The sequence below is a fragment of the Mastacembelus armatus genome, chromosome 4 (genome assembly GCF_900324485.2).
Source record: "Mastacembelus armatus chromosome 4, fMasArm1.2, whole genome shotgun sequence".
NCBI lineage: Eukaryota > Metazoa > Chordata > Actinopteri > Synbranchiformes > Mastacembelidae > Mastacembelus > Mastacembelus armatus.
Window position 1 is genome coordinate 23,711,426 of NC_046636.1, and position 12,744 is coordinate 23,724,169.

The following is a 12,744-nucleotide window of genomic DNA, read 5'->3' on the forward strand; positions in this document are numbered from 1 at the left end:
TAAAAGCAAGAAAGCAAAACATGCAATACTGTGTGAAGGTTTTAGGCACCTTGTGATGTTTAGATTCATGTCCACTTTGTCATGCTGTCAGGGAGAAATCCCTAATCTATCCCAGTTTCCTTCCACAGTCCAAGGTGGGAAAGGCCCCAGCAGATCCCTGTGAGCCTTAATAGGAATAAACAGATATAGATAATGAATGAATGATATTGGATGGATGGATAGACACACACACACACACACACACACACACACGGCTTTAACATGCAATTAAAATCTATTCTTCAATTCAAAATGGTCCTTGACAAGGGGAGGGGCCACACTCTTTTACTAGTCATTTCCATTTATCATCTTAAAAGAGCAATGAATTTCCATCACTTGAAGGATGTCAGTATTTTAATGTGGGGTGGGGTCAGCTTTAAATGAAAGACACACCTCAAATCTCAACTTTGAATGTTTTTTTTACATTTATTAAATTTCCTATTTTATGAAGCCACCAATGTAGTCTGCCTGTATGTGTGAGTGACTGTATATGAGTGAGAAATCCTCATAGGGCTGTATCAATGCACCGTTCTGCAGGCAATGTGCTATGATCATGAGAATCGATGTGCAGTGACGAGTACAGAGCAAAGTAGGGCAGTTGATCCAAAGTGACTCATTTCAGTATCACCTGTTGGTGTGGCGGTGACCACGCTGTTGTCTTGGATTTCCGCTCTCCAAGTGCTGTCGCCAAATCAGTTTCCTCAGCGCTAAACTGACAGCAGGAGGACACCACGCGATTGGCTGCGTGCAAACAGTATATGCATGCGCCGCCTGGCAGCTCTGCTCTCTTCAGCACCGCTGTTTGTGATCGACAGGTAAGCGCAGTCTCCGCCGGACACACATGTAACATCCACAAATGAAGTAGCCTCAAGTGTCTAAGTGCTCTGTCTAACACTGTGCGCTGATGTGTGTGTTGCAGAACTACACCAAACTCGTACAGTTGATCCTGTCTTCCACAGGTATCATCTTTTCATTCAGCATTGTAAAACTGCCAGGTCGATGGACGCATCTATACTCGCTGTCTTACGTAGTTACTCGAGGCTGGTTAGATAAATCTTAACTCCATATGTAAAATGTTCTCAACATGATGTCGCTCTTTGCTGTTTACTAAAATAATGAGAGGGTGGGAAACAGCTCTGCACCATTAAGTTCTTCATGTCATTAAAAAGCATTTTCAGCAAAGCGTCATTTAGTTCATTTGACTCAAAAATGACTGTATTTTTACCCTAAAGGTGATGCATCAATATGTAGGCAACTTTTAAAGGTTGCGGTTGGAGCAGACTAATAACTTTCATTTGTTAGTGTGTCATATTCTTTTACTTGGTAATATGTAAAAATGTCATTTGCAAAATCACCATTTAGAGCTGTGACACAGCAGGACAGGACCATGGCATTAACGGCGCAGAGACAGGTCTGGTATTTCCATCAAAACAGGCACCTCAGAATGGAAACGTAGCCTGCAGTTAAGATTTGCTTTAGTAACCATCACTGCGATTAGGCCATATAGCTTATTTATAGAGGACTGCGTAAAAACTGAGAATCGACCGGTCATTACAGCAGAAGGATGAAACACCCCATCACTTACACTGATAATTCAGATATAAAGATAGACAGATACACCTACATACATACAGAGTTAAATTTAATGTGTTCTGTTTAAAACTTTTAGTGTCATGTCCGCCCCGAGTAGCCCTTGCGGTGCCGGGGCCGCTGCCTCCTGCCAGCCCTCCTCTTCAGTCGACAGCAGCGACTTCGTGGAGCATGATCTTGACCAAGCCCTCCTGCTCCCGGTGACACGATCATCCCTGCTGGCTCGACGTCTCCTGCGCTTCCGGGCCTGCAGTGGACACGTAAGCCCCGTCACACGCCGCAAGAGGGAGATGACCCCCGCCGACAAGAAAGATTCCGCCTACTGGGATAAGCGACGCAAGAACAATGAGGCAGCCAAGCGGTCCAGGGAGAAGAGGAGGATGAATGACTTGATGCTGGAGCGTCAGCTGCTGACTCTGAGTGAGGAGAACGCACAGCTGCGGGCCCGTGTGCTCAGTCTGCAGTATCACAGCAGTCGGAGCGCAGAAAAGAGCAAAGCTGCCTCCGGTTGGGCAACATCCCGTGCGTCTGTTGTAGCGTCCACCTTGGCCTCACCTAGATTGGCTCACACCCCGGCCCTTATCCAGGCAGAACTGTGGGGCAAAAGCAGGAACAACCCTGCCTCAGTCCTGGGTATGGGGCAACAAGAAACAGTCAGTCACCCCTTTGAGGCGAAGATGCCTTGTTTCAGCTCAACCGCAGGCGCTGGTGATTTTAATCATCTATGCCCCGAGAACTGTGGAACACAGCAAGGCATATTCCCTCTCTCAGGGCACCGTGTCCTCTCCCCCCGAGCAGCTTTAGAGGGCGGGAGGTCAATGGAGGTAGAGGCGGATGCCCAGCGACAAGTCTCTTCCAGCGATGACATCTTCATCTCCACCGATGAGCTGTCCGATCCCGGCTCTTCTGTCCGAGCATTTCTGCCCACACCCGACACACTCCACCATACCTCCACCCTGACGCACCCAGCTCAGAGTTGGCTGGTGCCTCACATGAGTCACCCAGTGTGTAATAACCTTCTGGTACCTTGGAGGTCCCCATACCTGTCACCATCGGCCGTATACCACGGCCTGCCACTATACATCCAGGAGAGGCAGGGTCCGGGACTCGGCGTGGAGGCCGACTTTCAGAGGGGCTTCATGAGCCGCTTCAGCAATGTCCCACCGGGCCTGTCGCAGCTCGGGATGCCCTAATAAACGCTAAACAGACAGTCTGGCTGTCAAGAAAAAAAAAAAAGCTTACGGTGTAATATATGCGAGGTGCTGCATTCATGTCTTAAATAAAATAAAATATAATCACAGCTGTAAATACTTTGAATTACCAATGACAGCAGACCAATGTTTCATGATTTGATACCGGAAGCCTGGAAAAAAAGCTCATGTGCCGTTCAATTTAAAGGATGTCACGATGGAAACAATTTATTCTGAAAACCGTCTTAAAGAGTATGCTATACTATATTTTTAAAACACATGAGGCAAATGCATCCTGCACTCTGAATTCACTGTGACTTTCTGTGGTTTTAAAATGCTTTTACAATCGAGCGCTTGCAGAGATGCAAGAAGGTCCTTCCAGGTCTTTGTTTTTTTGACCTGGGATTTTAGAGAAACATTTTAATTAGGGGGTGATTTGACTGCAGTGGTTTTGTTTTTTCTGGATTGTTACTCTTTATCTGCGGTGTGAAACATCGGCCAACGAAACCGGGTGCTTGTTGAAACTGAGCGACTTCCCTGCCTTTGATTCAATGGAAAACCAAACGTTGAGCCGTTGTGGGCCTATAGCACTATGAGACATCATCTTCCATTGCGTGTGATTATGCTGTTTTTGTGCTAAGTATTTTTAATTGAAGCCAGGAACAATAAACAAAAACAACTGCCTAAATGGTTGTCATGCTGTTTGTACTTATAAAACATAACCTGTGGGATATTTCCCACCTTTATTGAAAATGTCAGTGGTTTACATCGTATCTCTCTGCACAATTTTTGATTTGGCTAAATTCTAAGAGGCTAATTTACAAATATCAAGAGGTCCTAAACGCATTTACATACACACAGTTTCATAATATCACGCTAATCCAAAGCAATCTCTTTACTTATTAATTCTCATATATATGAATATGACTGGTGTAAAGTCAACACCGTGGCAAAACCGTCCAAAACTTTCTTCTGCATGGACCATTAGTAAGGTCCACCTCGAAAGTCTCTCATTTTTTGCACTTATCATTACTTCATATCAAATAAATAGCGCCGGGTGACAAATGACTGCATCCCAGTCAGATTTAGCCACTCAGCGGGTATTCCTGGAAAGGTTTCCTGATTTCATGATAGTTTTCTAAAGTCTTCTCCAGGTTTATTCGCCTGGTTTATGCTTAGTTGTTATATTTGTTTGAGGTCTAACAAAGCTGTAAGATTAGTCCATTGCAGCTTGTTCTCTTTTAATCTTTGCTACTGTGTTGGCATCCTAACAGATGGTCTCACTCTGCAGCGCATGCCACCCAAAACACCAGCAGAGGACGCTACAACACAAATTATTTTAAATGATAGCAGGTCACTGCTTCCTTTAAAGTGGCATTTTAAAAGAATTTCTGCCTTTGCAGCATGCATGTACTTTTTTTCTTGTAGGGTTGGGGAAGACAAGCAGCTGTCAAAGGGTACATAAGATAAACCCTGTTGTTTACACTAAGCTGGAATATAGATTTGTTTGTAACATCATCTGATGCATTAATGACACTATTGACAATTTCTGACCCTGTTTGAAAGGCAATCTAAGGATGCTAAAGCTTACATTTAAATTATGTTTACATGTTTTGTGCACACGCATTTGTAACTGCTTTTGAGATATAAAAACAAAAATGGAACTTCCAAGTTTAATTTACTTTTTTATTTTTTTGCTGTTTAAGAATGCATGCCATGGATTATTGGGAATGTCAGAAAGATTTAGCCTGTTTTTATGGCTTATCTTTACGTGGAATATACTGTAGGACTGCTACAGTTTTATCCATCCCACAGATGCAACTGATACTTACATACGTCTAAACATATACAAACATTAAGCCTAGAAAATAGAGCTCTAACAGAGCTAAAAAGTATTTGGTTTGTATACAGGTTAACTGCATCTTCTTGGCCATATAACCATCAACAACTGGTGAATATGTTTTGACAATAACAGCTTTAGTGTATCACGTCAGGAAGTAAGAATCTTACCAATCTACGTCAGTGTGCATACATAGAAACAGGGTTGAAGTGCTACTTTTTTGGTCACAACAAAAAGATATAATTACAACTGTGAAGTTAATTTGTCTTTAATGTAAAACAAGCCTATTAAGAGGATATTAAATATGTAGACACACAGTCAACTTTGGTACCGATAAGTAAGAAACATTTCAGGAACCACTCATGTTCATAATCTTTTGCCTAGATATTGGGGCTTAAAGTTTTATACTATTACAGCTTCTAGTACTAAAACTAATACTACATGGAAGTTTCTTTTCCTAGGAAGACAGAGGTAGGTGCCTGAAATGTAAAATGTTTGTGTGAATGAAACATGCAATTGAATACAACACAATACATAATTTTGAAACGGTAAACATGACAGTAATTCACTGCAAAGATAATAAACGGCACGGATTTACGAAATAGATTACTTATTTGCATGTTATTGTGCAACATTAGCATACGAAATACAAAATATGTCTGTTTAAAAGTGACAGCAGTATTATATAGGGGAGACCCCTGTGTGGGAAAGCCACCAACACCACAACACTACAAAGATCAAGGGGGGCAGTCAGGTACTGCTCAAGTGACAATGGAGGTGGTCAGTTATATACAGGAAAAGAACACAGAGTGAGAGAAAGCAAAGAAGGGGAGAGGGTAAGACTGAAAGCAACTAGGCGTGATGAGTCCCCCTCTGCTTGTAAGTGCATAAATCGCATGACGCTGCCTCACAGGAGTTTAATGCACTAAGTTGTATATTAGTACTGGGTGGGAGTGAGAATTAAGTCATTGGCACCTCAGCAGCAGTGAACTTTCTGCACTCAGCATTTGAAGGTAAGGCTTCGAGTTCATTTTTTCAGGCAGTGGTTTCAGATCAGGTATGGTAACAGCATACAGATTCAGGTAAGGAAATAGTCGAGGTGTTAAGAGACCAAAAGATAAATGTTTTTTCCGCAAATACCATCAAGATCTTTTGCTGAGCACAGCATAATAATGGCAGTGCTGTGAAACTCCTGATCAACTCGGAACATTTGAAACAATTATTTTACTGTTTACTCTACCGATATAAGTACCAGCGTTCGCATTATATATGCATATATATATATACATATATATATAAAAATGTTTACACTAGTACTTTATTTATATATATATATATATATATATATATATATATATATATAGTAAACAGAGTACCAGCGTTCGCATATAACTATAAAATGCGAATGCTGGTACTTATATCTCTTTGTGTGTGTGCGCATGCTAGCTAAGCAAAATTTATCTACAATACACTACAAATATGCTTCAAATGACGAGACCTGGGAACAGTTACTTGAATTTTACAAGGGTTTGCACTTTATATATATATATATATATATATATATATATATATATATATATATATATATATATATATATATATATGTTAATTTATGGGTTAGGACAGCGCTGTGGTACAGCGTTTTCATCTTTGAGTCATGCCTGTTTTCAATTGCATATGAAGCATGATCTCAGATTATCTAAATCCTATGGAAATTACAGTTTATGATGATGACCCCAAAAGAGTTTTTATAATATTTACACAAAATGACCATAGACAGTGTAAACATGTCAATATTGTAATGTTTTCTAGTTGAACAGTCTAGTCTAGTTTTTCCACAATGGTGACAATGTTCAGTTATGGTATGCTGAGATGTGTTAAACATAACTGCTAAAGCTGGGGGTTGCAGTGTTGCTTCAATTTGCACTGCATTGCAAGGTGGAGAAAAAAATATCACTCATATTTGTGACATTGAAAGCATCTTAAAAGTCCTTTCAATATGTACACGTCATTCACAAGTAAACATCAGTGGAGTTAAAGCATTATTGAACCCTTTAGGTGAAGTGGCATTTATTATTTTTACTATACATTTGACCATGGCTGCACATTACGTATGAAGCCTGACACTGTGATTGACTGCAAACTCCACATGCCATGAGAAACTATGTCTGACTTGCTCTTGTCCTATGCTCTAATTTCCACAAAATTCAAGAGCTTTCAGTACATGTCATTTAAATTAATCCAGAAGTTTCTTAAAAAAGGTATATATATATATATATATATATATAAAAAAAAAAATTTAAACTCATTAATGAAGTATGTAACTATAAAAGATTATACCATGCCCTCACTTGTAAAGAACCATATCTGTTTTGTGATAATCAAATGCCGTATTTAGAAGACTTAGTTATAAGATGTTGTCCATTCTCACATTTTTACACCAGTGTTGATGGATTAGCACCATCCTCTCTGTGCAGATGGTGAGAATGTCTGACATATTTGTTTCCTCTTTTGACAATGTCTAGGTACAATGTACAGTTGGCAAATCTGAAAAGTGAATAATATGCTTTTATAGTTCTTTGCATTTACAATATAAAATAAAGAAAACGCATAGCTATGAAATTATTAGCACTGCCCTTCAATAAATTTATGCGTTAACGGATAATTCAAGCCAAGAACTGTGGCAATTTCTTTAATCCCCAAGAGGCCATACATTTACTCTAATCTCTCTGATGGCAGTTTAAAAAGTTTGTTAACATAGTACATTGAGGTATGGACGGACCAATTTTTCTTCCTATGGGTGCTTATTTTAACAGTGGCTGGCAGGGTGCACAGCAACACAACAGCAGATGGTACAGCATAAGAAAACAGACACCAAAAGAAGAAGTTTGAGAGTTCCTTACTAAAAAGCAGGCAGGCTATAATTAGTCAATAGAAACAGGTGCACATGTGCAGCAGGGTAGTGAGAAGGCTCGCCCCTAGAGATTTCACACAGGAACCCTCTCTTTTTTTGTTTTCTCTCTCTGTGTCTCCATGTATGAATATTGTTCGCAGTCTTCCTGCTGTTTCTTTTTTGAGTTTACAACGCTTAGTCTTTGTGCCACACACACTGGTGCGCAGGTGTGCATGTTCTCACACAGACATACAAACACATGGGCTTAGGGTCTACATTCTCGGTGGGCACAGGCTTGAATATTTTTAACCTAATGTGCGTGCTTACCACCACACACTGGGTGCATGGCTTCTTTGAAATGTTTTGATGCTTCTGGCCAAGTCTGACTGGCATGTCAAAATGACTATAAGGTCCATGAATATGCTGAGAAGTGTGCTTAAGAGAAACGAAAACAAGTACTCACACCTAAACAGAACACTACTGAGTTAATAGACTGTGAAGTTAAGGTTTGCACTTAAGTTCCTCGTGTGTGAAACTGAGTGACAGTTTATTTTGCCGCTCATTTACAAGGTGTTACATGTAGCTGCAAGCAGAAAGCATTGTGTGAATAGAATTTATCAGCACAAACTTATCAGCAACAGTGTTGTTTGTAAGAAGTCGTGAAGGAAACATCAATGAGTTAAAAGGAGTAAGTGTAAGCTCAATGTGTGAGTGAGCGTGTTTTTTTGCCAATACACGTACATAGGGCAGCTGTGGTTTCAACACAGTGCTCATCCTTCTTGCACAGCTTCCCATGAAACCACCCACAAACCCAAGCAAATGAAAGAAAATGCATCAACAGCTACCAGCATTCCTTTCAGTTTGGTTATATGAAATATCTTCCTGTTTGAGTTACCTTTCAACCTTATGGAACAAAATAAATAAACCCTCACTGGCTTTCTTTTTTGTCCCCACAATGTTGAAAAATTAAGCAGATTAAAAGAACAGAGGAAGGATTGGTGTGTAGGTGGATATGTTGATCTGAGTAAGATGTGGGAGATAAAGAAACACAAAGCACTGAACTTTTCTTTTTCAAATTTGATTTGCCGTTATGTGACTTTGATAAGCTCAATTAACCACCTCTGCTCAGCTGAACCAAATGCTGGGTGTAAGTGACTTTCTGCCCACAAAAAACATTGTGCAAAATGCATTTCAGCAATACCTTAGCTTACCTTAGCTTTCACTGATTCATTTCACAAATACATTTTCAATTGCTTTGCAAAGACAACCAGAAACAGGTTTCTATATTGTTTATCATCATTACCAGTTAGGTTTATGATTTAGTGTCAGATTTAGGTCTATTTGCATAGCAGAATATAATATATCAACTATTCAAGTAACAACTTATTTAGTAGACTAATCTTTAGATTAGAAACAGATAACCTATAACACATAATGAACTAGCAATGACTGCATAAAGTATTACATATTCTAAGTATTATGAAGTACTTTGTATATTAAATAATTCTATATAAAACTGATTCTCACACATTCGTCTTTACCTACTTAATGTTTCCCGTCACATTTTCTCATGTGGTCTAGACAGGTAGGAGGTGAGGTTGGGTCAAGGGGGTGGTCGGAATGCTGTAGGCGCTAGACAGAGTGAGGTGCAACTGAGTGCACTGTATTAGCCTCTGCAGGTTCTCAAGAAAAATAAATAAATATACACATGCAAGCCAGGGTATAACAGGTCTAATGGTAATTTAAGAAATAAAACTACCATTTGATTTTTAGTAAAGTACCAGTTCCTACTTAAAATACCAAATACTAGCTTGTAACTTCTGATATTACTTTAAAATATTGATATAAGATATAATTCTGACTATATTTACACCAGGTTTAAAGATAATCTTAGTAGCCTATTAATTTATCATATAATAACATAGAGTGATTTTTCATCTCTGTAGTATGATTTTAACAACTCTGTGTCAGATAAGGACGAAAAGTTTTGCCGGTCGGTTATAGGCAACGTTTCAAAGCAGAACACCTGCATCAAGAATACAATTACAGGACTTTACTATGAACTAAGAGAAACAAAAAGCCATGTAAAAGATTAATCCACACAGTAATCTGCCAAACAACAGCAACACCAATCAAAAATTTAATTAAAAACAGGTGATATCTGCTTCTGATGATGTCAAATATGTTCTTCAAATTATATAACTGAGTCATATGTGTCGGATTGCTCACTGTTCAAAATTAATTTGAAAGACTAAATACCAAGTCCACCAGAATAGCAAACCAAAAAAAAAAAATCATTGGATCCTTCAAGTTGTACCACCTTATACAATACAGAGGTGACAGGAGTGAGTTTCAGATGCATAAAAACAATACAATAAAAATCATGGACAAAAAAAAAAAAAAAAATCAAATGTAGGATGGATGTGATGGACTCCTAAAGATTACATTTTACAATGAATTAAACAATTCATCAATCAATACCAACTCAGTTGTGGTTTTGCTGCATGAAAAATTCCTACTGCCTTTATCAGGAGCACTCTCAGACTCCAATCATCACCTTATTCAGAAATATTAAGTTGTTTTGAGTGAAGAGAAACCAAGTTGCTGCAGGATGAGCTAAAACACAAATCACATGAGGTCACCATTTCATATGAAGGAAGTTCCTGTATGACTCAGCCCACCCACAACATTAAAAACTTTCCTCTATTTCTCTTTATTTCAGGTCTTTGTGGGTTGTTACTGATTTTTCCATCTGCTATGGAGTCCATGTCCCAATCTTTTCATGGAGAACATGACAGCCATGTTTTCCAAGTGGAAAACGAACTGGTACGTAAAGGATCTCGTCGCAAAAGGGAGTTTATACCTGAAGAGAAAAAAGATGCCCTCTACTGGGAAAAACGTCGCAAGAACAATGAGGCGGCCAAACGGTCACGGGAGAAGAGAAGGTTGAATGATTATGTGCTGGAGAGTCATCTGCTGGCCCTGAAAAAAGAAAATGCCAGGCTCAGTGCTGAATTAATGGCCATCAAGGCCCACTTTGGCCTGGTCCACTCCACAGCATACACTGCTCAGCAGCGTAACCACCTGCAACACCATATCCACAGCAGCACACAGCCGATCACTGCCACCAGCACCCAGCATCAGTCCTTGGAGAGAGATTACTACTGGGGTGGTAGAGACTCTTCAGTAATGTCCAACCACCACACTTCTCACCCTCTTTTCATCCCCACATATGCCCTTCACACCATGACAGGCTATTCATATTTAAACACATCTAGTAGTGCCAGCTCTGGCCTCCTCACTCCCATTCCCCTCCCTCGAAATCTTCTGCCCACCCATTCAGCCCACCCTGGTACTGCTCTACTGAAACCAATTCCTAAGAGAGCCACCTCAGATGAGGAGGAGGAACAACAGGTCCCAGGGGTGTTGTCACTTTCCTGCTCTGTTCCTCCTCGCAAAATCACCACCAAAGGAGACAGAAACTACTCTCCACCAAGACAATACATGTCCGACTGACAGCCTAATGTATAGTGGTGTACATAGCTGATAGATTGATTGACCGATTGTTCATTTCTCTTTACTGTGACGCTGTAACCTTCATGTGTTATAGTGCATAAAGCATCTAAGCCTTCACACTCTCCACTTTTTGTGACAGCTCACATTAAGAACTCTATGATGAATGACGATCAGTCACACTACAGCCACATGAAGAACATAACGGCCCTCCCTTTCCCCACCAAGATAAGCCATGTTTAAACAAATCCAGTCATATACAAACTCACAGCACACCATACTGCATCACAAAAACAAGAGCCCTGAAGTTACTTAAGCTAATTTCCATGTACTTTGTTGAGCTTGTTTAAGTTGAAAAGATGTTCAGATGTGGCTTAAGAATAAGAAACAGAGGCAGCTGCACTCAGCTGACAATTCTCACTTCAGAGGACTGCTAATTATTCACCCACTCCAAGCAAGAAAAACACATTTTTTAACATGTACTTTATGAATGATATTCAGAACTGTGAAAGAGCTAAATGTTTGTCAAATGTCAGTTTGTATTTTGTTGATGGATAAACATTACATGGTGCTAATGTACTGTAGTCTTGGCTACATGTTCATACAGCAAAAAGAAACTGAAAACATTGTGCAGATAAAAATCTGTTTACATTTTAAAAGATAAACTTGTGGACTATTTAAAAAAATGGGACAGCCATAAGAACCTATAGCCTATCACCTCCCTCCAAATGGAAACACTGACGAATGATGATGTATTTCTTTGATTTTCCTGTGTGGGCAGACAGTCACCCTCCTTCATACTGTGGCTAGTTTGTTTATATCATGCAAAATTCCAATATGCTTAGAGATGATATTGAATATATTTTATAAAAAAACATTAAAATGGTTATATTAAAGCACTGTAAACAAGGTTTGATTTATTCTGTTTTACAATACCAAGATCCTGTGTTGTCCAAAAAGTACTTCCTTCTTACTCTGTAACCTATAAAACTGATGTAAGATGAAAGCTGAGTCCTACTACAGAGGTCAGTTACTACAGTTCTGTAGCGTGTAACCTTAGGTTTATGGCCTTCAGTACTGAAAAACGAAGATTAAGACAGTCTAACTTAATAGAGCCCAGAAGTAAAACTATTGCATAAGGCTACAAAATCAACAGCCCACTACCTTTCTTCTTCTATCTGGCTTGAGTCAGCAGCACCTCATGCTGCAGCAGGTTGTTGGCTCTTTGCCTGACAGTGCTGATAGCAACACTGCTTCCGGCCAGGCAAAGAGCCAGTTCTGCTTGTGCAAAGGCAAGCTCAAATAAGCACGAAACATTAACATGAACAAGATAGCAGGTGACTACTGAGCTGGTACTTTTGTTATTATAACATTATTTGTTTATGGACAACCACACAAGCTTATCAGCTGCTGTGATTATGATTACTAGACAACAACCAATGAAACTGTTAACAACAGGTAATTAAAATACATATAAAAATCTATGATAAATTGGAGATAGGATTAACTTTTAAGTTAAAGTGTCATGACACTGGCTCATTTGGTTCCCATCTAGTTTCCATTCTTCGATGGAAGGTTAAGAATTTAACCTGACAACTAACAACAGGAACATACGCATACAGTCTGGAAGGTACTAGGGTAACTTATTTCAATACTGTGCACAAGAATTGTCACAAGTA

General features: G+C 39.5%; 2 protein-coding genes across 2 annotated transcripts; both read left to right on the forward strand.

The window, feature by feature from the left end:
• The first annotated feature begins 963 nt into the window (after positions 1 to 963).
• On the forward strand, positions 964 to 3,148 carry LOC113129507 (uncharacterized). The gene is made up of 2 exons (XM_026305543.2): positions 964 to 998; positions 1,709 to 3,148. Exon 2 carries the CDS (start codon positions 1,713 to 1,715, stop codon positions 2,820 to 2,822), a length of 1,110 nt encoding a protein of 369 aa, XP_026161328.1. The 5' UTR covers positions 964 to 998; positions 1,709 to 1,712; the 3' UTR covers positions 2,823 to 3,148.
• Positions 3,149 to 5,369: 2,221 nt separating this feature from the next.
• LOC113129508 (nuclear factor interleukin-3-regulated protein-like) lies at positions 5,370 to 11,965 on the forward strand. The gene is made up of 2 exons (XM_026305544.1): positions 5,370 to 5,672; positions 10,275 to 11,965. The coding sequence occupies exon 2, from the start codon at positions 10,310 to 10,312 to the stop codon at positions 11,066 to 11,068; it is 759 nt and encodes a 252-aa protein (XP_026161329.1). The 5' UTR covers positions 5,370 to 5,672; positions 10,275 to 10,309; the 3' UTR covers positions 11,069 to 11,965.
• The last annotated feature ends 779 nt before the right edge of the window (positions 11,966 to 12,744 follow it).

Bases quoted from the DNA above. Each gene is read 5' to 3' on its own strand.
- LOC113129507 (XM_026305543.2), top strand. From the start codon at position 1,713: ATGTCCGCCCCGAGTAGCCCTTGCGGTGCCGGGGCCGCTGCCTCCTGC.
- LOC113129508 (XM_026305544.1), top strand. From the start codon at position 10,310: ATGGAGTCCATGTCCCAATCTTTTCATGGAGAACATGACAGCCATGTT.